This window comes from Falco rusticolus, chromosome 11 (genome assembly GCF_015220075.1).
Source record: "Falco rusticolus isolate bFalRus1 chromosome 11, bFalRus1.pri, whole genome shotgun sequence".
NCBI classification, from domain to species: Eukaryota; Metazoa; Chordata; class Aves; order Falconiformes; family Falconidae; genus Falco; species Falco rusticolus.
This window is the reverse complement of record NC_051197.1, coordinates 29,888,622-29,916,466: the sequence shown is the minus strand read 5'-3', so window position 1 is coordinate 29,916,466 and position 27,845 is coordinate 29,888,622. Positions and strand designations below refer to the sequence as shown.

The window sequence follows — 27,845 nt, the reverse complement described above, 5'->3', positions numbered from 1 at the left end:
GGCTAAGTAATTAGTGTCACTAAGCATGCACTAGCATACTAATTCGTAGTTTTTAAAAAACAAAGCTATACTCAGGAATAGGAAGCTGCTATTATAGTCCTCAGATTTTGTGCTCCATCAGCTCAAAGTCTAAATCTTGTCACATAAAAATAAAGGCTACTGAGACAAGGTGTATCAAGTTTCATTATCAAAAGACTGTTTTGCTAAAGCTGTGAGTAGCTGAAAAAAAATGTTGTGTTTTTTTTTAATAAAGCAACAGTTGCATTAGTTACTTTTACTCCAGACACCACCTAAATAAGGTCACTGCTGCTATTTCCATCCTTAACCCACACCACAGGGACAAGGACAGACCAGCACTGGTTGAACATATTCCCCAATTCAGATCCCTGTGCTACAAAATGTTTTCCAAAAATATAAACTGAGCAAGCACACCATGATCCCAGACAGGTTACTGCAGTTTCCACTCAGGAAGGACTGCTTAAAGAAAAACTCTTGAATTCTCTAGACTGCTATACAGATAGGTAAGTTAAATGTATAAATGAGACTCCCCTTAAATGCATTCTATTGGAGAGCAAAGACCTTCATCTCCAAGATTCACATTAGTTTGTGTTAAGACATTACTGCCAGATTACCAGAAAACTGCCAGATTTGTCCTTTAATCAAGGTAAAGTTGTCTTGGCTACTATAATTACAGCCTCTCAACAGATCAGATTCAAATCTAATGGAAGTGTAATGAAAACTGTGGGACAGAAGACCCCAAGCCATTTCAGTTTGATCCCAAACAACTCCAAGGAATGGGATATTTCAGCTCCAGGTTTAGCAGTACCAGCTGCTGCTGAATGCAGCCCAAGCACCCATCCCTGCCACAGCACCTCCTCCAGGCTTCAAACATCTGCTAGGAATACACTCTCCCTAAGCAAACTTCTATTTGTAGCATAAAAATAACACTAGCAAGTCAGCTCTGTGTCGATGATCTTGCCCCCCAGCACACTCAGCTGGGAAACAGACAGGAAAGGGTATTACAACAGTTCATTGAAGCCTGCACCACAGAGAAGGATGGTCCTCAGCTCCAGGCTCCTTTGGGAAGATATTACCGCACGCGTCATGCTGCAGTCACACTTTCAGCATCTTTCTTGCAGCCACAGTAGCCTGGAGTTTTATTTTGCTCTCTTTGAAGAAAGGTATAGAAAGGTACCATGTTGACAAAGTAATGTCATTAGACCTAGTTCCAGGCCTGCTTCATGCTTACAAAAGTCCTTTTAAGGGTAATGAAATGCCATCAGTTCTAAGAAAGACTACTTAGCAATACTCCCATTCCATAAAGAGCTTGTTTAAAGGAGAATATTAAATCTGAATTGAGGAGGTTTGTTGGACTTAGATCCATCTCACAGCTCTGAAATCAAAACCACCGGAGCTACTTTCATGTTTTGTCATCACTAGATAAAACAGTCATTCCTTTTTTAAACCCAATGAGACACTCTACTATGCTATGAGATTAATTGTGCTTCCTGGGATAGCTCAGCTTTCAGAATCAGGATCCCCTCTATTTCAGGGGGGAGCAAGGGGAAGTGACCCTGAACCAAGCCACCTCCAAGTACAACCCCAAACCTCCTGGGAAGCCACAGCACACTTCCAGCCTTGTCTGTAAGACTACAGAGCTAGAGACATACTGTTCTACTGCATAAGGGGTTTTTTCATACATGTATTCAGGGGAACCTGGCGTAACTAGCACTAATGATGAGAAAGCCTATAGGGAACTACTGAATTTTGCAAGCAACTGAACCTAAAGCGTATTGATAAAAAGCCACTTTACTGCTAGGCGATGCTCTTCTGCATGCTGAAGAGAAGATGACGACAATCCCAGGGTTTATATGCCAGATACACAGACGTACAATGAGCCAAAGCCACTGCAAACAACTACTATGCAAGTTAATGAGGATTAGATTCCGTTTTTCCATAAACACCATTTTAAATAAGCTAGAGTAGGGAAACGTTAACTAAAAGTGCCAACAGTTAAATACAGAATATTTCTTACGGCACTATTTAAAATCCAAGCCAAATTATCAGTCTGCCTGCTGCAGTATTTTGAGTAACCCATCTAATATTTCAAAACCAGGATCTGCCATTTCGCCCAGCTGGGCTGATACACGGTAGGTTACGAACACCTCTGACAGTAGCAGGAACACAGCCTCAACATTAGAAAATACTAAAGTGGAAGAGACTTTAAGTCTCTAAACATACTCATCTGCTTTCTTTCTGCATTCAAGCTTGGGAAATGTTTCCAGAAAGGAAGGTGGCAGCCTCTGCCTAAGCTGTAAAAGGAACAGGTTTGAGGGGAAAAAACCCACCCCTGCTCCACAAGTTGCAAGGTTGTATGTGCAGCAGTACTGTCATATCAGGACTATGCCATTAAGTAAGAAGGAACTCAATCAGTTGTGATAGATGCTGAAGTACCTTCTAAATAAAAGGCCATTCAAAGTTTGCAAGCTTGCTTTCAAGCCACCACATTTATTACTACAACAAGAATCTTGTTTCTCTAAAACTGAGCATGGCAGCTGCTGACAGAGCTGAAGAGGCAAGGGAACAGATATCTGAAAGAGTTTAGCACAGGGGACATCCACCAGTGCTGGGAGACTGTGAACAATGCAGTCCCTCCAATTCATGATTGCTGCATGATTTAGCTGCACCAGTGAAGATGTTTCTGCCTCCAGCTGACCACACTGCCAGAGGTCCCACTCCTCAGAACAAATCACTGCCCAGCCCAGTGCCCCAGAACACAGCCTGCTATATCATTAATCCCAGCCTCCCAATTCACCTGACACCACCACCAGCTCTTCTGCCAGACACCCCACAGCAGAGAATCAGGAAGGACAGCTGGAGACAATAACCTCTTTAGACCCCTCAGCTAAATCCAACAGCAACTGTGAGTCAGGACACCAGCCTCCATAAATACTGCATCCATATGCCACTGACAAGCCATTTTGAAGAGCCAAAGAATAGGCTGGGACAATTAACTCCCATGGTCCTGCTGCCTGGTATTGACAGAACAAGGTTAAAACACCATTTGAAGTGTTTTTTCATCCAACTGCCAAATCTGTTGCAGGAGATTGTTTTGAACCTTTTTCTGGTCAGTATTTTGTATGCTATCCTTAAACTATTCTTCAGAAAGAGGTACTTATAAATACCCTTAATTTCACAGTCTCGTACAGAAAAACTGATCTGACTTCCACATTCATTTGCACAAAAACAGACACACAAGCGTCACTTTGTAACTTCCTCTACAAAACATCCATGCGGTATATAAATCCCAAATCTGTCTTAAGAGTATTTATTAATACAGATGATAATAATCATTAACTCAACCCCTTTTTCAGACTGAGCTGCTTGTAAGGTGATTTTTTTCTCAGAACTGTGTTTAAGCCCACATCATACATCTTTGCATGCCTTAACACACCACCTCAATATATTTTTTTTTTCAGCTGCCTACATTTAATAGACTAACTCCTTCAGTTAGCAAGGAAGGAACAAACAAAAAATCCAAAGGAATACTAATGCTTTTCAGATAATCACCTCCTAGCAAATTCAGACACTTCCAACAAATACGGCTAAAGAATATGGCTTTAATAAGCTACAGAAAATCATATCCTATTAATAACAGGCTTGTTTCTTCAAAGCAGGCACATAAGAATTCACTGTATCAACACTCAATATTGAAAGCAAGCTATAAAATTGGGGGGTAAATTAAGGGAAATTTGCCTTTTACCAACATTGTCACCATGGAAGTTCTGCATATAAGATTCTGTGAAACCACACCTTTCGTGGCTTCCAACTCATGAGGCCAAGATATAGCACTACTACCTGATGATAACCGTTATTACATGAACATCAGGAGGAACAGAAGGGCAGCTGCCTGCAGCCTCACAGAAAAGGTTTCTGTCCTGATCAACAAGGGGTGGATGCAATGATGCAATGCAACTTGGACATGGTACCATCCTCCTACCCTGAAAATAGATCTCTCAGAGGACATTCCTGATGCTACAGCATCCATTTTAAGTTCCTGCACTTTCACAAATCTTCTCTTCAAAAAAAGCCCAGTCTTATTCTAATAAATACAATGTTTTTACATTAACCCCCATTTGTGAGTGAGGGATCCCAAAGTTCATAGGAAGTGAATTTCACTTTGCACTATGTGGCAAAGCCACATGAGGACATTGCCTCTCCTTAAAACCTAAGGCCAGAGGAAGATGCTAGGCAGACAGTCAGGGACAGAACCTGACATTTCTATCAAGCTAACCATTTATCTTTATCACAAGAGTATAACCCCCAAGACTTGGATGGCTCTGGTCCAAAATCCTGCTCAGAGCAGAGGCAGCTCTTTGGTCAGACCAGTTTGCTTAGGGCTTTCTCCAGCCAGTTCTTGAATACCTCTGAGGATGAAGCCTGCACATCATCTTTGGGAAGCCTACTTCAATGCCAGACCAGCCAATGCTGAAGCCAGTGACCACAACACAACATTTGCCAAGAAATGGAAACTACTTATATAAACTGCACAAAGTTTCTTCAAGATATAAACCAAAAAAACCACCCAAAAAAACTTTGAGCAATCACTGTTTAATACATTTGTTTAAAAAGAGACTTCCCGAATTCATCAAAAGGCTCTTCAATATTTTAACATACCATTTATAAAAATTCACAAAGTTTAAATCAAACTAACAAAACGTCACCTAATTATCTGCAGATGGAGACAAGTTTAAAGCACTAAGAGAGCTTAATGGGAAAAAGATCTTCCTACTACCAAATAGTCTGAAATTACTAGGAAAAAAAGTGAGGTCCCAGTGGTGGTTGTGCAACTTCATTAACTTCCCAATTTCAAATTATTTAAGTTTAACTCCTAAAAGTGAAAGCTTAAGTTCATGGAAGAACAGGCTCCTCTCTGCAGCATCACCACAGTCACCAGAAAGTTTACTTTTCAGGTCAGGACTGGAGATAGGAGCAGACATGCTCTTTTCTGCTTTCCGAGTCCCTTTTTGTACTAGCAGCCCATCCTGAGAACTCAAGAGGGCTACATGAGAGCTGAGAGCATAACTCTGAATTCAGAGATCTTAACTGACGTCTGTATAAGCCTTCTGCTGGGCATGAGTCACATTTAGCTTCTGCTTGAGGGATCCAGACCACAATTATGTACTAGGAAATGTATCAGTTCTGCACTCCAGAGAAGGGAAAGGCTCTGTACTTAGCTCTAATCAAACAAACCTCCCTCTCGGCCCCAGACAACCTCTGGTCTATGGGCCAAAACCTCTGATGAAATAATTTAAGAGAACCACAGGATAAGCACAAACTTCAGGTAGGTTCACAGCATTAGACTTCAAGTTTCCTCAGCCACTCTGTAGTTCAAGTCTCTTTATTCATGCATTTCTCTCCCTCCCAGCTGTGGAAACAGTCCAAACAAGACAGATCCATCCACAGTTTTGAGCTGCCACTTGTATTTAAGAGTCCATTTAAAAAATGATTTATTTAACACAGTATAAGAAAAATTCAGCCCTCCTCATTTCTCATCTTCTCAAGTAGCAGTATCTACTGCACTCTGAAGCACAATCCTGTGAGGGATAAACCCACTTACATTTCTTTCATTTATCTTTACCACCAAGATAGAAGCATTGCTGGTCACAAACTCAGTAAAATGGTTCATCTAATCCTAGCCAGCCCAGGGTACTCAAAACAAGGAGGAAAAAGGAGCTTATTATGGTAGACACAGGACTAAAAGGCACTTTGTTAAAGTCTGGATCTGAGAATTTATATGGACAAGTAATTGTAGTCCAAAGTAAAATGGAAACAACAAACAAGAATGGTTCAATGAATACAGGGGGGGAAAAATACCCCTAATGGATGGGTTTTATTTTAAGCTCACCTTTGAAGAAAGGATTTCAGGTCATGTTAATGAAAGGGTCAACAAAAAAATTACAATTTTGAAACAGACTTAATTGTACTGTTTGAATGCTAAAAGAAACCTCTTAATCTCTTATTCATTACATAAAGGCAATGGAAAAAGCAAGCAATAAATTTTTTTTTAAAAAAAGAATAATGGACCCCAAATGTAAGATCCAGTTTTTGAACACTGTCTCAAGATCAAACAGATGAGATTAGTAAGGTTTCAGCACCCAAAAAACCAAGCTGTTTCTTTCCCTCTGTGTAAATCACTATGCCTTTAGATAAATAGTTAGTCTTGGCCACACAAACCCCTTTGGATGTAATTTTAAGACCTTTCAAAGAAATGGCAAGCTAACCCAGAAGAATTTGAAGTTTGAGCAGATGACAAAACCCACACCATTTGCCCCCAAACATCAGGGCCTCTGGGAGAGATGTATTCATGCTTCCACCAGACCTGGGAACCACCCAGCAAGGAGAACCAGCTTTCCAATAACCAGGTTTCAGACAGACATCTTTCCATAGTCTGTTTCTTGGATTTTTCTGTTCTTTTTTTTTTTTCCTTAAAATATGACAGACTGCCACATTATTCTCTGAAGGCCTCTGACAGTGCTAAAGCAATTTTCTACATAAATCATTGTAATGCTAACACTGCAGTTTACAGACTCATCTTTAAAAGAAAGCCTTTACTATTTACTGCCACAGCAAGAAGAGAGAAGAAAAGTTAAGCTCTGCGACTGCTCTGTCTGGGGGCTTAATAAATGGAAAAATTTATTCCTTGGCCCAGTTCTAACAAAACTTAATATACTTGTGAAAACCATGTAAATACTTTGTACTGAGGAGAACAGAGTGTATAGTAAAAAAATCATTTAGCATATCGAGGTACATGTACCAGCAAGCATGCTGGAAGTCCCCCTAATGTTAAAGCAAAACTGAGCTACCAGCAATTGCAAAGCTTTGAATGCATTTTCACTTTACATCTTCCTTCATCTGTTTTTCTTGAAGCAAATGGGGGGGGCAGGGGGGGCAGGGGGCGGAAAGCACTGATGGTTGTCAGTTTTGCTTGTACCATGCTTCTGAGCAAGGTAAGAAGGCTCTCCCTCACTGGGCTTACGATCACACTGCGTGCACCTTTCCAAATAAGACCATAACCCCGTACATGAAGATGCACAGCTCAAGTGTCAGCGCTGCACCCCCTGCCCACAGCCCTGCGCTGCCAGCACTGCAACAGACGGCTGCCACCACGCGGATGCTGCACGGCTGCCGCTGGGCTACCAGCCCAGCCAGGCTCAGCACCAGCCCCCTGGGCACGCTCCCTGCCAGGCTGGGGAAACCTGGAACCGCAGAGCGCAGCCCTGGCTTGTCCCCTCAGCCCAAAAAGCAACTCCAGCTTTCTTAATATTTCATCACGTTTTTTACAGTAACACAACATACATAGTATTGTTTATGCTCTTTTATTAGTCCTCAGAAGCCCAGACATTCATAAATATGCTTGTGGCAAGACACTCAGGAGAGTACTGTTGCTGCTCGGTTCCAGAGGTTTATCCAGCCTGTTTCTATACAGCCTTTAATTACATTTTTCATCCTGCTACCCTAAACTCTTTGCAAACATAAAGCTAATATATCTTTAAAACCTCTTTATTTAAGCTAGCTGATCTTTTGGAGTCCAGTGTGTTAACCTTGTATAGGCTTAAAAAGCAAGGCAAGCCAAACTTGTATTCTATCTATTTGTAACAGCAGTTTATTTTCTTAAAAAAAAACAAACCAAACAAACAACAAACCAAACTAAATTAAGTACAAGGAAGTTTAACTTCCAGTCAATTCTACTTTTATTCTTAATATAGTTAAAAATCTCTTTAAAAGACTTTTGAAAATATTTGAGGATTGCTTACTTATTGACCTTACGTTGGTTTTGTATTTAAAAGCATTTGTCACAACAGCTAAGCAGCAGGACTCACTTTTTACCATTTAATCAGTGTTTCCCACTGCATGCCCAGGAGCACCTTTAAAAAGCAGTGCAGGGGTCCAAACAAACAATAGAGCTTCTCACAGCATTTAAAAGTGAAAGTGATAAGCTTTTCAAGCGCCCCAATAATTAACCTGGCTCATCCACGGGTACCTAAAACCTGCTCCTTTATTATCTTAAGCTGCCATGACCAAGACACACACCTCATTTAGCTTCACACTCTCCGAACTTTATTAAATAGTCTATTAATTTGGATGAACAACAGCAAACACAGAAATGTGTTCGCCAACACATACCTACACGTAAACTCTTGCTTAACAAATTCAAACTTTAAAGGAACTGTTTGGATAGCCAGAAGCTAACAAGAGCTACTGCAGCAGCACATTCAGCAGCCCCGCTTCACCAAAGCACTTAAGGACATGCTCAGATGTGAACAGCCTTACTCAGCTCACACACTAAAACCCCCAAAAATTTCTTAAATGCCTCGATAAATAAAAAGCATGAGGAGGGGAAAACCTTGAGCTGGAAGCCAAGTTATTTTGCAGTTAAATGCATTTAACTACAGATTCTAGCACTAGCTTGGCAGGAGGCCCCACAGTATCTTCATTTTAACACCACACATACTTCACAAACATATTTCACCCAAGAATTATAATGCCTTCAAAATAGGAGCAAGATTTACTGCCCTTCCAGCATTTTCTAACCAAATACCACAAAAACGCTGCTTTTGCAGAATGTCAAGGAGAAGAAAGGGCAAAGGAGCCAAATCCAATCCACACTGAAGTTCGTAGCTGAGGAAGTTTGTCTACATTGCAGTGAGATTCCCATCTGCATTTCATTGCAGCTAGTGTGAACCCAATCAGTGCGGGTTAAATATACGTCAGATCAGCGATTACTGTGTTCTGGCCTCTGTGGCTAAGTCAGACATTGTACATTCCTGCTACATATTGCAGTAGTTAAGGAATCAATGATTCTTTAAAGAAATATGTATTTCATGCTACTCATGCCTCCATTTCTTCACACAGTGCATATTTCTGGGGTCTTTCAAACATCCAAGCTGTTCTGTCACTGTTCGAATGGCCCCTTTGTAAGGCATCAGATCAAGATACAGGAAATCTGAGTTCATCATGTCATTGCAATGTTTTTCAAGACCTCAGGTATGGCCACTTTGGATCTCCTGAACCCCATGTATAAAAGTGATACTACTTCTCTTCCTCAAAAGGTTGCTGTAAACAAACACACTTAAATTTGTAAAGTGTGCCTGTAAGAAGCTAACTGGTCTTCAGTCTATGCCATGCAAAACAGATCTCCCAGTTCACACATTGCATCATTTTTTCCACCAAACCAGCTCCAAACAAGCTACCACAGACTAATTAAGTCCCCCCCAGGGTATGCTTCCACAGCTGCTGAAACCAGTTTAAGGTTAGGGCTGTTGTCAGGTCCCAGCCTCTCCCCATCCTTTGTGCTCACTTAAGGCTGATCCCTAAGGGAGCTGGTTCATGGAGTTAAACTAGAAGAAAGTAATTCTGTTGAAAGACAAGCCAACGGCATCTCACCAGTTAAGTGTTCAAACTGATCCACAGGAGGCTCAGATGAGCTTCAGCAGCAGTGCACAGGACGTGACCACCCCACACAGCAGGGTATACAGAGTTGTTGTTAGCAAGAACGGAGCTGTTGAGTTGGCGTTACCACAACCACCCCCTCCCTAGTGTTTAGCACTGTAAACAGAGCTTCCAGTACCCAAGAGTTCAAGCAGTCACAGTTAAAAACAACTTTTTTAGTATTTGCCATTACTACTGGCTCTACCGACAGCATTTAAAACCAACACTTAACACTACCTACACCAAGCAAGATGGATGTTTCTTAAAATGCTAGGACTGCATCACTTACAATGCAACTACACTGACACGAGGAGGGCTGAGCCTACAGCACAAAGCCTGTTGTATCACAACAGCTGCAGATACTGGCACCGCAAAGGTTCTGCACTCCATCTTGAGCAGCACCAACGGGAATAAGAGATACTACTGTGGTACTTGAGTGTCTTTGCAGATCGATGATAACCACACATGGGCAGAACTGGTTTTGGGAAGTGACTGCAAAGCGTTATGTACAGCCCATAACTTGTTTAATACAGGTTATTAACTCTGCCTCAACAGCCTATGTCAGCATGAGATGCACCGTCAGAGCTGCAGTATATCTTACCTGGATACTATGCTGGAACCATTGTAGAGGTCACTAGCGTAAGACAGCGTTGCCAGGGGTCGGACAGAGTTGTAGCGCGTGAACTTGGATAGACACTCCTGAAACTCATCCAGCTGGCTTGTGGTTCTGCTGTCATCTAGGGAGAGGCAGCAGTATGGGGGAGGACAGAAAGAGTGAGAAAAACTCAGCAGCAAACAAAACCCCCCCCAAGATTCATGTTTTCACATGACACTACCACTGCTTGCTACCTGGGGAGAATTCTTGGTCAAAACCTGGTTCTCTCTCACCTCTAGCATTCCCCAAAGGTGGTATGATTTTTAGAGCACAAATTAAGTCTTTCCACTGCAATGCTGGGTGAGCCTACCATGCTGAGAATCTGCCTAGAAATCACAAACACAACTTTCCTGATGAGCTCTGAATTTGAATAAAATAAATGAGCTTAAGGGCAATAGATTATTTACATAAAACCTTTAAGCATATCAAAATGCACTCAAACACATCTAGTTTTCTGTGGAGGTGAAAGTATATTCCTTTCCCTATACTTCTGTTACAATATGCCTACATTTGGCTTCAATTAAATTCAAATACTTTTAGTATAAAATATTTGTCTTGTTATTCCAAAAGCAACAGAGCTAAGAGTTGTTTCAGAGCTGGAGAAGGAAGACAAGCACGGAACCAGAAGACTCCCCATACTATACATTTTTTGAAAATTATGACCTTCAACAGACAAGGTGAAACTGAGCCAGCTTGAATAATGATGATAAATATTCTGTGGGAAATGGAACAGTATACTACAAAAGTTAAAACTGAACTGTAATGTAGATAGCTGAAAGTCATTCTCCGATTCCTCAGAAGACTCAACTTCTCTTGGTATGAATGGAATTCTATTTAAGTGATTTTTAGAATGCAGTATTTCCTGATCAAGGAAGAATTCCTAACTTACAGCGATGCCACATGGGCAAGTCAGGGTTCCTAATAAACTCATACACCTGCAGTCAAACATCAGGTAGAGCCTTCAGGCTTTGTAATAATCCCCAGAATTTCCAGCCATTCTCATTTCCCTCCTCTAACGCTCCCACCTTCACTTTGTCTTTTTGCACCAGTGCAAGGCAAGGGAACTACAGCGGAACTACAGCTATCACTGCTCTCACAGCACTAACACACAGCACCTCAGTTTACAGCTACTGTACACCTTGTCTTCTGGTAAACTACAGCGTCCACTGTAGCAGCAGAGAAACCACACACACAGCTTACACAGTTGAGATCAAATTCCACCCACTCCTTAAGTTATCCTTATCTGTTTCCTTATCAGCAGCATAAGGAAACAAAGCTCCACTTATTCGAAAGCTTTGGAAATATTCGGGTGAAAAAAAGGAAGATGCTGATCTATAAAAGCAAGATACAGCTGTGACTTCTTGTGGGGAAAACAGAGGGAATAATCACTTTCTGCACGCTGGTAATTCCTTGCCATCAGAAGTTATCTTGCTCTACACTTGTAAAGTATTTTGAAGCGTCCCTTATATGCTATTTAATGTTTCATCATATAAAGGCACAGTGAAGGCTAGTAATTAGCATGTTCAAGGGTACTAGCATATACATTACTCACATCAGATGGATTAAAAGGGGAAAATGAACAAAGTGCTGCTCCAACTTAAAATCATCAGCACCTGACCATTACAGGAAACAGCTCAAGAAGAGCATAAACATCCGTCAGTGTTTTTCAAAGACTGTTGGCTCCTTCGACACTACGATAGGAACAAACAACTGCTACTCTTCCATTTCCCTCTTTTAGAGATCAAGCACACAGTCATCTTATAATTTATTCTGTGTCTGTGCTTGGAAAATGGAATGTTATTTCTCCAGACATTTTCCCTAAAGTGCAAGGCCATTTCATAATTAGTTATATTCTGTCTCCACTCCCTACTAGAACAGTCACCAGCACTTCTTGCAGAAAGCTTTAAATCCACATTAAATCCTATTTAAAATGTGTCAAAAAGCAGGAATGACTTGAGAAGAAAACTTAAATAAAGGATAACCTGTGATACTTGATTAAGAAAAAACTGCACTTGCAAATCCTCCACTCTGTGCGGCTGACATGAATACAAAAACAGTTTCAACGCATTCATATTTATAGCTCCAATTATGAAGAAAGATGTCTTCTACAAGAGAATGCTGGGAAAAGCCCCAGTTGTTATCCTTTGTTAATAAGTATTATTTTAACAAACAGTTACGCATCACCAAGGTAGCATTGCATGCAAACATCTTGATGTGATCTGAACTACTGTATTCTGCCAAGCACTTGCCAGTACTTCACACAAAACTGGCTGGTCACATATAACTGGCTTCCCTGATGTAGCTGAAGCACTACTGAAGCGCCCTCTCAATGTGCTGCATTCTCTGTTAAAATTATTTTGCTGTGCTTGATGAGAACTGAGCCAGTCATTGCTCTGAAGTAGGCAGAAAATACAGACATAGCTAAGAGCAAGCTCCCCTAAAACACGCTGCAGCCTTTACACTTAAAGCCAATTTTTTTTAAATTAAAAAAGAAAAGCCTCATTTTTATTTAAAGTGAATAAAACTTAAACTAAATTCATGGAGAAAAAAAAAAAAGAGCAGGGGTTTCTATCCCAGCTGTATTGCTGAACTCTGTCCTGTGACATTGGTCCTTGCCTTCCAAAGCTACAAGATACTCCACTGCAGCAACCTCTGCCTGGTTCCCTTTTGTCCCCAGGTTTCTCCCATCCCCTGACAGCTGGCTGTGCCCCACTCCTTGCTGCAGTTTGTTACTCTTCATATGGGCTGCAGCTCGCAGGTGCTGAGTCTTCCCTGCCACAGCCCATTGCCTGAAACTTTTTTCCCAAAGCTGGTTTCCTCCCTAGAGGGGCTGCAGAGCAACCCTCCCTGCCCTCAAGACATCTTCATTTGACCCATTTGTTTAAGAGAATCTTGTCATGTAATTAAGAACCATCCATTCACTAGGTAACAATTACTCTAGCTGCTGTCACACTGTTACTCAATTATGAATGAGGCAATCTAGGCAATTGTGAAAACAGCTTCTAATTCTGCAAAACAAGCCTTAAATCTAAGGTGTGCCCCATGGGACAACAATGCTGCTGCACATTCAGCTTCTATACTCCAAGCCATTTGTTAACCATGTCTCAATCTAGACAACATAAAGGATAACCTCCAAGTGTCCTATTCCATGCTAAATACAGGAGAATTTATCAGTTTATGTTTATACCTCTGTAGTATTTCAACAGCAGTGTTTTTTAACTACTGTGTTTATACCACCATCTAGTAGAAAGACAACCCTACTTTCAAAACATTTGCGTCCTCAGAATGAGCATCAGCTAAATTGTTTATTGTGGCTTACGTCCTTCGTTGTAAATAGAGAGCAATACATGTGCCCCCCAGAAGTGACAGGATGAAGTTTTCCAAATTTAGCAACTTCAAAGATTGGCCAAGAACAGCAAAACTGGATGATCCGAGTAACACATAAATATGTATGTATAGCAACATTCCTGTGCAGGGAAGAAGTGAAAGCTGCTCTCAAAAGCAAGTCTTTTCTGAAGACTAGGCACTGTAAGAGGTAACGGATGTCAGAAGCTGAACACCACACAAGAGGAACTCACCCGAGACACGTGTCATCCTGGTGGAAAAATAGCAGTGCTCTAGGTCCTCAAAATGAGCTGTGAGCCGCTTGCGTCGTGAGGCTAGCGTGCTGTTATACCACGGCTGCTTTTTGGTCTGAATGGAAAAAAAAAAAAACCACTTCAGAAAGGTAAAGCCAGGCCTGGGTTCCATTTCAACAAATTTTACCAAGTTATAAACAATTGATACATTATATGTGAAGGGTAAGAAATGTAAAGTGACAACAAATGAAGATCTTGCCACTCTCAACAGCTCTTAGGGTCCTACGCTGCACCCTTTCACTTGACAAACAAGAAAGGCTGCGTTTAGGCAGTTCTTGTTTCCTGAACCTTTGCAAATTTATCAATTCCAGTCTCACACACAGGACAGACAGCAGCAGCCCTTTGGGAGTCACAGCTTGCATTTATACAGATAGACACCAGAGGCCAAAGATAGCAGGCTTCCAGCTTCACAAATCAGACTGTACAACAAATACTTCCTAGATCCCTGGCAGAGTTCTCATTAAAAAGAGAAGGAGGTGTTTAAAGAGTTAGTGAGTTGCTTCAAAAGAAGTAATTTAGTAACTCTCTGTAAAGCTAAGCAAATAAGGATAGAAACAGAAGACACCATTGAGTTCAAAGGTTAATTGAATAGTCCATGAAACTCGCCATTTCCCAACCTACCCAAGCAATAAGAGGCAGAAGCAAAGGAGTGAAATTACGTAAGTAAGCTCTCCTGAAGCAAAACAGAAGATACAGTACTTCTTGTTTTAATCACTAGTAAGAACAAGGAACAAGATCCCCTACTACACAAAAAGCATGACAAGCACCTTGCTTTAAATTACATTTAAGACGACTCAGATATCACATACTGAAAGCTCATGGGGAAGTTTAAAGTAAGATTTGAGACCTACCAAGCTCCTTAATGAGCCACCTCCCTGACCACATACAAGGTCTGCAATGCCACTCAATGGCACTAACAAACCCACTCCATGTACAACTGCCCCTCAATCCATGCAGAAGAATGAGCTTGCCCTCGTTGCAGCCATCAAGAATGAGCTAAGTTTACAGCCCACTCAAATTCTGCTTATACCTGTATGAACAGTAATCTAACATTTCAGGGAATAAGCAAACCCCAAGCAATAAAGCCCTGCAGACACCACATCCCATGTGGGGCCCCGGCTATACATTGACACTATGACACAGACTTGCATGTTGATGGCACCTACGGTCTGTGCAGCTTGTTTTGTATTGAAAGCAACTCCAACCTCAACACACAACTAAGACACTGGACAGTAACCCTACAGCAACAACTTTCGACCACAATTTTCTCAAGTTTCACAGCTTTAAGAAATGCTTAACACAACACTTTCACAGCATCCTCGTATTAATTCTGTGCACCAGCTTGCAAGGGCTCCAGCTTCTCTCAGCACATCAGGAATGATTAGGGCTCAAGATAACTTCAAGCAAAAAGCAATCACTTCAGTCTTAAGACGAGCCACCTGCAACATGATGAGCAATAGAACCCAAGGCCAAGCCTGATCTGCCAGATGAGTCCAGTCCACATCAAGATGGAATCAATCATGGTAAGTATACGCCTGCCTCCAGCTCTCCAGAGGCAGATCCCTACAAGCAGGTCTCAAGCTGGCACATGGCAACCCAGCTGTTCTGGGAATCAATCTGTATTAACCCATCTCCATCAGATCCTCCTCACCCAAGCATTTTAAACTGCTCACGTTTTACCAAACATACATTCAGTTTCTCTTAAGTCTGTTCCCTGGCTACTTGTTAAGCAGTGCTGGGAAATGGGGGGGGGGGGGGGAGGGGGAACCTACAACTGAAAAGAAACCATACCCAAGCAATTTTTATTCAGCTGCTAAAACTACTATGGTTGTCCAAGTTGAGGATTAGCTTGGATTGCTCAGTTATCATCAGGAGCTATTTTACTGTTTTATTCCCATCAGGTGCGCTGAAGAGTTTTCTAGCAACTGGGGGAAAACTTCATAGCTACACTCAGGATCCTTATTTCTAGCAGAAAAGAAAGGTACTGCCACTAAATACTGCCTGCAGAATTCCCCAGGGCCTACGTCCCCTATTGTCCACTATTTACTTCTGAAGTTCACTTCCTGGAAGAAAACAGTCTTGAAGCTTTGCAGTATATAAATTCTTCTCCAAAATGTTTCTGAGTAATGTGCTGAGTAATTATATTGAGAAAGAAAGCTATTCTCTCCATCCCAGCATAGCTTATTACTGCCTGCGGTGCGCAATCTGTAGTATTGCCATGACTGACAATTAGGAAAAGGTACAATTGAATCTTTATTCTTACAACTGTTTTTATAGTAAAGTCTTGCTGAAGTTAGGCTACCTTTAGAATGAAGTGTTTAACTTCAAGAGTTCTCTTTCAGCTCCCCATCCAAATGTATATTAAAGTTTAATACAAAAATTTGTACTAGAGTATGATCTTGCACTCTTGAGGACAAAAAAATAATAATTGCATTTGACAGAAAAGATTATACTCACACAAATAAGACTGTCACATGCAGAATGACTAGAAAGCCTAGGTTGTTTGGTTTTAGGCTGCTTGTTTTGTGTACTTACCAGCCACATAGCTATGTTATTGATTTTATCTTTGAAATAGAAAGAAAAGTAGGAGACAGGTAGTGTCAGTGGAGAACAAACACACTACCAGAATTCTGAACATAAGCTTTCCACATTTCACTTGCCCTCTGAAGTGAGGTAGAGCTACAGTTCTTTGTTCAAGCAAAAGCCTCCCAAGACCACAGAAGCAGGAACAACAATTAATTTTCCCACAGACTAATAGATGGAATTTTCTAATTACCAATTAGTTATAAGCTGCAAACCCAAACCCCTGCATGCACACCAGCCCAAAATTCAGGTGTTTTTTCTTCGTATCAGCTACTCCACCAAATAAGATCCAACAGCACTTCCACCTGTTAATTTACACTGTGTGCCATGGATGGCCCACCACCAAAGGACACCAAAGGCACAAGCTGGCATATCACCAACAGTTTGTCTGTGTAAATCAAAACTGTTTAACCTTTTTGAATCTGTGAGCTGGAAATCAGTGTCATCTTCCCAGCCCAGCTGAATCACTCCAAGCTGCAAGACTACAGTAGTGCTGTTAGGCATTTGGCAGGCGCTGCAGATCAGACAGTTTGGAGGCTGCCTGCCAAACAACTTTACTGTGTACACAACTTTTTATTCTCTATGTGAATTTATAATACAGTCTGTAAAGCCTTAATGGGGGCAAACTACAAGACAGCTGTATGTTTGGAGGATTAATGTTTCTTGTTTTGAAAGTCAAGCTTGATCTAAAGCTATTTAAGTCAATGCAAAGGGTCAGGGATTTGCCTTTCTTCCCAAATGCTGCCCACTTGGGAGATGAAGAGCAAAAAATATCCCCTATTCCATGGAAGGGTCAGCTTTGGGAATAAAGTCAGACGTCTAAATATATTACTCCAGATTTCTCCGATAGTGTCAGTGTAAACACTCAAAACCATGCAGTCATTCCTACAGCTGTAGTCTTGGCTCCAGTTTGCCCATATAAACCAGTTAAAAGCATCTGCGAGACTCGAGCTGACCAGCATGCGGGAAATGGATGTAGTTATGCCTGATCTCTGCCCAACCTCCACGTTCACTCTCCTGTCCCCCCGGGTGCAGACACATGTATTACCTTACCTGAGAGCTGCCACTGAAGCCTGGGGACTGGCTATACTCCGTGGAGTCAATGAGACTACTGCAAAACCAAGAGAAATAGTCTGCTTAAATCACTGTACAACCATCCTTTATCATTTTTAACCTGTTTACTATTCTCCCCTTTACATCCTGCAGCATACTTGCCATTGAAATCCATTTTACAGACAGGGAACACAAGGTTATTTTTTATCTGGGAGGATTTTTTTCTTTTTTTAATACAGGGGTCTCCTACAGCAGAATGCTGTCACACACAATTACGTGTAGTCCCACCTAATAATTTCTAATTAGAATGCAAAAGCATATCTTTTGTATGAAATACACAGGATGAGATATTTTGAAAATAACATGCTACCATTGGTTTTCAGTTCCTTTAAAAAAAAAAAAAAGAAGTTTAATGCCATGGCATTTGAAACAGCACTGTGAAGAGAAAAGCTAGAGAAATCAGCTTAAGACAGACACCAATATTCCAGACATATCTGAAGACAGACAAAACTGACAAGTAATGAAATACAGAAATAAACTAGAAAATACTGATAGCCAAGATTACTATTATTAGAAAGTGCTATACCATATATAGCTACATAGTATCTATAATGACTCAACATACCTTAGATACACGTTTTCAAAATGTAGCACAGATATGCAAACTCAAGATATTTAACTTTCAAAACTGCAAAAGGTTATACTGATATAAGCAGAAAACATATGCAAGAATACTGAACCACCTATGGGCAAAATATTTAGCTCTCACAGTAAGACACCAGAGCCAGATAAAAACACCCTTATGACTCCAATTCAAAATACTTTTAGGATAAATAAAAGGTTACTACACAAGAACACCATTTTATTAATTATCCAGAACCCGTTACAAACACCACCACAATCATTTCTAGAAGTCTTTATAACTCACTTGCTTCTGCTACGTCATTTGGACAGAAAAGAAACTATCTGGGTTTGTTATTCTCAGATTTATGAGGTAACCTTAGATTTAAACATTTCTTGGGAAAACTGAAGGTTTCTTTAAAAAGCTGCTAGAATACCGATAAAGGTTCCAGGTTCTTTTGAATAGATGATTGTACCTATTGACATTTGCCTAAATGCTGCTAGAACTGATGCACAGATTTGCCATTCTTGGTCACAAAACAAGTGGTTTGGCTGAATTGCCAGTCAGGGAACCTGTAAGTCTAAAAGGATGAAACAGTGGTACTAGTGCTTAAATGTTTCTGAATGTTTTAAGGCTCTCCAGGAGGTGGAAGGAAGTAGAAAAAGAAGATGAGAGATGATTTTAAAGTCTCAGTGGTTAACTTCTAAAATAAGATTGATTTGGCTTCTGTTACAGGCAAGACAAAAGCTGCAAAACAAGAAAATCTGAGAGATAAAAATCATTTGTTTGCTGCAAGCTATTGCAAGGGAGAAAACAGCAGAGCTCTTTCAGCCATGGTCAGGGATAATGAACTTTAAATTAGAACGTGGCCACATGAAATAATGAAACACATACAGCACATCCTGCCAGGAACTGCATGAACAACAGTCTCTGCTGGAAAGTGATGAAAAAGTACTCCATTCTGAGACAGGTACAGTGGCAATTAACAGCAAAACACACAGAACTTATAGCATCTGGTCTCATTTTGCTGCAGGTTGTCTGGTGATGTAAAGCCTTCAAGAAAGCAGACGTAATCTCCCTAACCAGAATACAAATTCAAAGTCATTTCTGTGCAGTGCCTGTAGCCGAGTTAACTGGCATATGCTTGAATGTTTTTCCTTTTAAAAACAGGAAGCAAATAATCAGAAAATCACAAGAGCTCCCTCTGAATTCTTTTTAAAAAGCTGTAACATTAGGTTCAGTTAGGAAATTCAGCTACACTAACATGACAGATTTAAAAACCTGTAACAACAAAACCACTGCAACCCATGGACTATAAATCCCATTTGTTACACCTTTAGAGGGGCAGAAGGGGGTAATTAGAACAAATGGAGGGGAAGGAGATCAGGATTTTACCAACTAAATCAGAGTTACCAAGACACTAATTTTTAGATCAGAATTTTCCTCCAGAAATTGTTAGTGACAGTGTTATTGCTATTACTCATGAAGACACAGTCACAGAGAAGTTGCTTATTTGTATCTCCTGTTTGCACCATTTACTGGTAGCAAAAGTAGCATGCGCACCTGTTCAGAAAAAACATACAGAGAACTATTTGTTCTTTTCCCTTATTCTTCCCCTCTTGTTCTCTATTAGTATACAAACCCAGCAATCTGCAACACGGTAAACAAGTGCTGTGCTATTACCCAATTTAATATTTCATCATACCCTGTACAGGCTTAAGGGAAAACACGTGTTTCTCGAAGCCTAGAATGTATTGAACATGATAACCATACTTTTTTTTGCTACAGAACTTAAGGAAGATGTGGGCAGGCATAAAAAAATTTCACATTTTGATGTTAAGAGTGTGGGAGAAAAGCTACAAACAAGAAATAGAGAATTAATGAAGCAAGCCTGAGATTTAGAGGAAGTAGATGAATAAGGGGCAAGTCACTAGAGACCAGATAAAAACAAACTCTCAAGAACTCTATTTTCTTGAACTTTAAATTCAAAGGCTAAAGAGATTTTTCTTTATCTGAGTACAGGTCTGTGATAACCTTGTATAAAATTCTACCAATGTCTTACAGTACAATTATATTTCATTAGCAGGGTGTTCAGCATGTTAACAAGTTATATTCCAATTTAGATATACCATTTTAATTCACTGATAAGTCATACAGTCTCCACAAGTTTAATAACATTTTAACATGGAAGTGCAACCACCTCAAACTATATTTGTATTTCATTCTTAGTGGTTCACAGCATCTCTAAAATACACTTCAGAGATTAAATATTTCAGTTAACAGAGCTGAAAAGAAATCAGCATATTTTGAAGCTCCTATCAGTTGTTCTGCAGCATTCTTTCCAAGGTGGAATCAAAGTTACAGTTGAGATACTCTCCAAAACTTACATTTAATGTTGAAAAGAAAATTAATTTCAAGTGGTAGACCTTTAATGGAATCCGAGTTCTGGTAATTCAAATCAATTCAATTACTTGATTTACACAAAAGTGTCAGGGATAGGGCAGAGACAGAGGTTACAAGAGTCTGGCAACAACTGACACCTATTCAGACACTTCATGTATTATTTTCTCTTTAACAACTCAAGACTACTTAACACAGGAATATCACAGAAAAAAAAACCAAACCCACACAGAAAAGGGATCTTCAAGCTGAGAGAAAAGGCCCGTCTCACATACTGTAGAAACCCCCTAAATATCCTATTATATCACACCTTTTTTTTTTTTACTATTGGTATTTTGTACCAAAGGAAAAGCCCAAAAGTTCAAGACACAGCCAAGATGGAACCAGACAGGCATAAGAAGATGGGGCAAGAAAGAACCAACGGTCTCTGCACCTGCCATGGTCTAACCCACCACCATCTTCCAGCAGACCTCAGGTGAAGCACATCAATCCAAAGTCACTAAAATATTTTGGATGTTATCTTTTTAAAAGCAGGAATGAGAATGATTGACCCTAGGGATGTGAAATAAACAGGCATAAAGGAATAAACGGAAACCTCAGTAGGTTGTGATACTAGTGTAGGTATCACACAGCAGATTCCACTGCCTGCCCACCCGTGTTCCCCCTGCCCCCAACTCTTCCACCAGAACTCTTGGGCTTAAAACATTACTGCAGCTGCCAACAGATAAAGTTCTTTGGTAGCTTGTTTATTAGCCTGGCTCAAGTAAGGGGCACATTTCTACTCGTAAGTACAATCTCCTGTTAAATAGAGAAAGGCTTCTAGGCCTGAAGGCTTTCAACACATAACAAATTCAGCCCAACCAACACTCAAGCTTTCCCCAAGCATCAGTACCATGAAGCAAACAACAAGCAATCTATTTAATAGCCAATAACCATTAAACTACTAGTAGAACCCAGCAAGTATCCCATCAGCTTCACAAAACTGTTTCTTGGCAGAAGAGCAGCAACCCACACAAAAAAGCAACGCACCTGCACACAAAAAATTAAACACGCAGTGAAGAGCTGAATAACAAACAGTTCCCATCCATCCTGGCCATATTCCTGTGCTTTCCCTCAGGACCAGCCAGGGCTTCACAGAAACATGAGAAATTCTGGTCTCAGTGTCCAGAAATAGCATCTTTGTACGAAATCCCAGCCAACAGTGCTAGGCTCCTTACCAGAGCACTTATCTAAATCTCCACAGGGGAGAAAATCTGATCATTTTTTCTTACTTCTGGGCTATTAAGTTTAGAGCTGCTAACTGCAGAAAAAGTACCAGTACAATTTCATAACAGAAGTCAACAGTTTAGAGAACTCTTAATAGTAGAGATAGAGATTATAACTCACTAATGTAACCTGGCCCTGTGATGCAAGAGCTTTCTTACAATAAGAAGACATGGCTATAAAAGGAGGGCACTTCAAACCCTGGCATATGCAACTTGGACACAAGAAGTACCTGCAATTTTGCCATCAAGAAACCAGACTATGCGATATTCCAGACAAAAATCCAGATTGAAAATGTTCTTAGAGGCATTTCATTAAATCAAAACAGACAGCAGATAAACAGAATCAATACACTGTATGTTTTAACTTTTGACCCTGTCAGCCCATACCTTTAGCCATTCACAGTGAGTGGGGACACCAAAGGACACCAATATCATACAAAATTAAGACTTTCACACGTCAAGTAGAACTGCTTAATGTTCAGAAAAGGTAGCATGTATTTAATAGTAATGTTTCACACCATAGCCAAGCCTTATGACTCAAGTTCTCTGATCCACACACTACATTTAAAAGCATCAGCTTTCCACAGCATCTGGTTTAGAGTAGACTTTTCATCCCACTGCAGACTCTGGTGGCTTCTTCTTCACATATAATTTTATACCGATCAAAAACAAAAGGTGTAAATATGGCACAGCACTGAAAACTGGTTTTGCTTGTGTTTTGCCCATGGCACGGAGAGGACTAGCAAGCACAGTGCAACATGTACAGCTTGGAATACAAATTCTGACTTGTGAGCTCCATACCTGTGTGAAGGTGAGGGAGCCTCGAACTGTGGCACCGTACTGTCCTCACTGACTGGGGAGTACAAGCCACTCATCTCCTGGAACAGAAAGCCATGTTACAGCAAAGCTGACAAAACATGAATAGTAGGCACTGCCTAATGTATGGTGTTCACACAGTAATTTTTTGTTTTTCTAAGCAGTTAACCAACTGTATCTATATTTATTCAACTCTCACCTAGAAGTCTTTACTATACCCGAAGAAACACTGATTTTATTTCCCCCTCCCAGTTATCATTCTAACAGAATTTCAAAAAATCCTAAACTGTGGCGCTTTTTGCCCCCAGATAGGCAGTTCTGGCGTTTAAGCTCAAAAAAAAAAATCCATGCATTTGGTTACCATCCAGTTGTTTCTAACCCAGCACCTCCCTTAAACATGGCAGAACAAACAAGCTGTAACTTTATTTTTGAGCTTGGTGCAAACTTATCTAAGAGCCTTTGGAGCTGGAAAGTAATACTGGATATGTGTCACAGCAACAACAGCCACGAGACAATAGGGCAAAGGTGGTATCACACCCCAGACTTTAAAAAGGATCTAACAGTTTTCCATGGGGCAAGTACAGAAGAGACAGACTTTGCACATAAACTTGGCTTTGCCATTGCCAGACTAAATCACTGCTGCATACCCAGTGTGAGACTGCCTTTCATCCGTTTTAGAAATGGAAGCTATGCAGGATGCTGCAGCTCATTAGTTAGGGGGGCAAAGTGTTCCAGGACAACATTAGTGGTGCTTTTCAAATTCCCACTAGGTGCCCATTAATTGTCAGGTAGAAAGTAGGATATTTGTGACAAGAGGGATCCCAGGCTTCAGAGGTCAGAACCAAGGTCACTATCACACACCTGACAGGTACCCCAGCTCCAGACCACTGAAAAGCCTGATTAAAGAACAGAAAAGTAGGTAGCAAGATATTCTTCAACAGATCCCACAGCTTTGGGAATAGCTTTTCCTAGATCTGAAGGCCTATTTTACCAGTCTCAAGGAAACTTGCTATAACATGAGATTTATATATATAACAAATTTATTGCCCAAGAGCTGAGAAACATTTAGGGAAACAGGTCTGAAAAATGCCGTTATCTACCAAGTTAAAATTTGTGTAGCTACCAGCTGAAGGGAAGTTTCTGCAGTTGTCAGTTCTATTTGTATTTTGGTAATTCCTCAGCATGTGTATAAATTGGAAGTGAAGAAATCTAGAAGGCTTTTAGGCAGTGGCTGGGAGCTTATGTTGACTGCTCAAGACAAGCAAGAAGAGAGAAGCAGACCTGCAAACTGATTCACAAGAAGCTTTAAGGGAATGCTATTTTGAGAGGTGGCAGTCTGATGCATTCCTGAAACATCAGTTTCCTATTCAAAGATCAAACTACTAGAATGATTAGAGGGAAGGACCAAGGAGGAACCTAAGGACTCAGTAAGGACAGAAGGATTGAGTTGATGGGTTTACAAACACTTGGAGAATAATTCTTAGCAAAAAATCTCAAGAGATTCCCATCATTAAAGAATTAAGATAATTATAGCAGGAGGCAGCAGATTGCTTCTGTTCCGATATGCAGAAGGCACTGGTCCTGCTCCCACCCAGTTTCTGCATCACAGCTCTCTTGTGCACCCCCCAGTACCTCTCCATTTTAAGAGTGGCACACTGCTAAGATTTAAGCAGCCTGTGCAAATAGCCAGAACACTGCAGCATACAAAAATCCTAAGTTATGATCAATACAGTGGCTGCTGATTTCTAGCAATTATTCTAACTTAATACCAACACAAAGAAATTGAAATATATGATTATATGAGTTAGGTTTCAACAAAGCCCCCTCTTACCAACCTGCAGCTTGCACACATCAACTAAATGAACAAATTAAAGAAAGAGCATCATCTGTTCATTTTCCCATTACTGACTCAAATGCCATAAATTTAACACAGCAGCCCCAGAGCAAAGCAGACAGCTTGATGAAAATGAAAAATTGCCAGAGTCAGAACAATGTCTGGGCACCTCACCTCTACTCGTTTAATATCTTCTTCGAGAACACTTAGCTCCTTCTGGATCTGCTCCAATTGCTGTGGATAAGAGAACGGGAGACATCTAAATCAATCTGCACTGCACCACCAACAGGGTAAATTACAATCTTTTCAGAGAGGAACCCGAACCATCTTAACTGGCATGCTACACAATTCAAAAGTCACTAGGAAGTTCATATGCATAGATTAATATAAGGGATGCACGCAAACCATGTTTAAGATAAAGTAGTTATTGTGGAAACTGCAAAACAAGAGCACGAGGTACTTTGATATCCATCACCTGGAGACACACATAATTGAAAGTAATACTATTATGCTCCTCTAACATCTTTCATGCAAGGTATTGATAACTGGTTCACAAACACTGAATGTAATTAGAAAAAAAAAACACCATGCAAGACAGTGATCATTTCACCTTTCAACAAAATACAAAATGCTTTGCTAAAAGGTCTCAAGAGTCTCTTGCTAGCAGTCAACCTGCCATTTGTCAATTTAAACTTACTGATAACTTTTTCTAATAGGCAAAACCCCACCTATTATGACCATGGAAAGATTTGCTTCTGGCACCAAGCAAGCACCACATGGCATTTCTTTCAAAGGTATGGTGTAATCCAAGGTAAGTATCACAAACTCAAATCAATTAGAGGGCTATCCCTGAAAGGGTCAGAAGCGGACTTCCCCTCTCATCAGCCAACATTTTCCCTTCTTTGTGTCACACAGGATTTTTCAAGTTTTTCCAATTACTTTTCAGTCAGCCAGCAACCTGGCTTCACTCACCTCTAGCAACTATGAAGCCACAGACCTGACAACTGCTCACCCCTAAGCGAGAACATCATCTACTCACCAGCTCCAATTCTCACCCTCATTTAGAAGACATGTCCCATCCAAACACCCACAGAGCCTATACTCACCCTTGCAAGCCTCACACATGCACTTCTCTAGGCAAGAGCTCCAAGCCTAGACGTAAACAAACAAAACTCAGCTCCAATGCGTGTCTGGTTCACTAAGACACACCAGTCTAACAAATACACTGAGAACTGCAAGTCCACCTGACTCCTCAATTCACAACAAAAATCTACAGACAGCTAGCACTGTGGCCTGTGAACAGAAGCTGCTAACAAGTTAGCAAGTCCGCTGAAAGCTTAAGTACAACACATTCTCTAAAGGCCAGGCAAGTTTCTGTCATTTTTAATTTACAAGGGAATATCAAATTACCCAAATCCAAAGTTACTAGTATTGCAAGACATTACTCTTAGTATGACACTCTCAAAAACATTTGGCAAGCTACTCCCAAGGACTTAGTCACTTGAGTGTTTAAGCTTGATCCTTTAAGTGGTAGAAAGTTTTGCTTAAACAAAACCCCAAGTTAAACCCTCTATTGATCAGCATTCCAAATATCTGTGTGCTCTGCATTAGATAATCCACCATTTTAATTTACTTTTTCAACATTAAAAAAAAAAGCTTCTGTCCCTGGAGAGAGGAGAAGAAAAGACTGCTGGGTCCACTCCTATTTAACATGGCTTCTTCTTCCTTGGAATGAGATGTGGTATTTATATCCTAATCTTTCTACTCCACAAGTTTCCATTTATATTTAATTTGAGTCACAGATAGCACAAGTTTAATGGTTTAAAACTAGACTGCCACGCATAATTTACAGACCACACCACAACAGAGAATTCCATTCTCACTTGTGAAACCTACAGCAAGAATAGCAGGTGGTGCTATAGCTCCAAGATTAGCGGTAAAGTTAAGTGACACTTGCACAGCATGGGTGCTGCCTGTACTCAGCCCTAGCAGACAAATACCATTAGTCCCCCACTTTTGTAAATCCCATTTTAAAAAGTTACAAAACCACTTCGAAGTTCCAAAGTTACAGCAAGGAAATTAGCTATTCTGCAACATACTGGCTCACAGCCAAACTGGATAACTGAAAAACAATTGACAGCTATTGCCATCACATAAACAGGAGACCTTTTTATAGGAACAAGAGATACCTTTTTACTGGCCAGCTTTTCACTAACTGCTACACAGAGCCAAAAGTATAAGATCTGGGACTTCATTTACTAATCCCTCCTTCAGTTACAGTAAGGTAAGCAATTTGAACCTACCATAAACTTACCCAACAGTAGCAAGCCTAAAAACTAGGCAAGTGTTTCATGCTTATTTTAGGAAAGGTCTTCTCATACCATCAGCATCAAATGAGTTACTAATGCCCACTTTGAGGCTTTTTTTTTTCCAGTAGGTTGGCTGAAGTGTTCCACAGTTTAGCTTTAATCTATGAAAGACCTTAAATCAGTCCACATTCATTCCAATTAAACTTTGAAAAATGAGCCTACTGATTTATAATTGCCAGCCATTGAGGGACATTAAGGAAAGATAAATGAATTACAGTCCTTGCAGTGTATCCAGATTTATGGGCCCTTAATTTGATTTTCACTACGTTTGGCACAGAAAGCAAGCCAAGACCTGTCCCAGTGATGGGCAGAATCATGCCTGTCAAACTTCAGATAAAGTCAGCAAAGAGAATGAACACTGAAACATATGCTAAAATAGAGGCACATACTATAAACTTTCTTCTCAGATACAGATGCTTTCCCAGAACGGAAAAGGCCAATGTGAACAAGGAGAAAGTTTCAATCCAGCAGTTAAACCTCATCATACCAACTCCACTGCATGAACTATACAGTAAAGTAGGTATATTAACATCCTGGTCCCAAGTTACTCACAAACGCATACATACAAAAGAAAAACAAAGACCTCTAAACAGCCTAAGTTTCTTAATAATCACTGGAAAAGGGATTTCAGGCATAAAAGTCAAGAAGGTACCACAGTAGGAAACACAGGCTCTTTATCATTCTTTTTAGGTAACCTTTCAGACCCAAACCCCTTTCACACCCACAAAACACTCCCCAAATCCCTCTAGTTTGAATCTCAAGCCATCTTAGATACATGCGCAAAGAGTTCTTCAAAGACAGCTCTCAGTCTGGACTACATTGGTGGGAAGCAAACCCCTGGTTAGAGTTGCTCAGAGGCAGAGACATCCTACCATACTACTTCCACATAAGACTCTTGGGTGGAAATACTAATTTGAACTTATACAATGCTAAACACCGGGACACTGTCAGTGTGTTTTCAGTTGGCTATCTACAAGTGCAGCTGGGCACAGCACTGAGGTTTCATCCTTGGGCTTCCTGCTTGTCCTGGGCCAAGGGCCCCTCATGAGGCAGTGACTTCATTCTTTACATTTGTACAGCAGACAGAAAGCAGTTCTGACTGCATCTCCTGGTGCCAG

The 27,845-nt window shown here is 40.6% G+C and overlaps 1 protein-coding gene across 3 annotated transcripts in view; it reads right to left on the bottom strand.

The window, feature by feature from the left end:
• Positions 1–27,845, bottom strand: part of COP1 (COP1 E3 ubiquitin ligase) — a 127,862-nt gene that overhangs the window by 79,482 nt on the left and 20,535 nt on the right. For all 3 annotated transcript variants that reach the window (XM_037403678.1, XM_037403679.1, XM_037403681.1), the window contains exons 7-11: positions 24,533–24,592; positions 22,510–22,586; positions 17,422–17,479; positions 13,726–13,840; positions 10,094–10,229 (exon numbers count right to left, since the gene is read on the bottom strand). In XM_037403678.1, the coding sequence (XP_037259575.1) occupies positions 10,094–10,229; positions 13,726–13,840; positions 17,422–17,479; positions 22,510–22,586; positions 24,533–24,592 (446 nt within the window). The remainder of the gene's footprint in view (positions 1–10,093; positions 10,230–13,725; positions 13,841–17,421; positions 17,480–22,509; positions 22,587–24,532; positions 24,593–27,845) is intronic.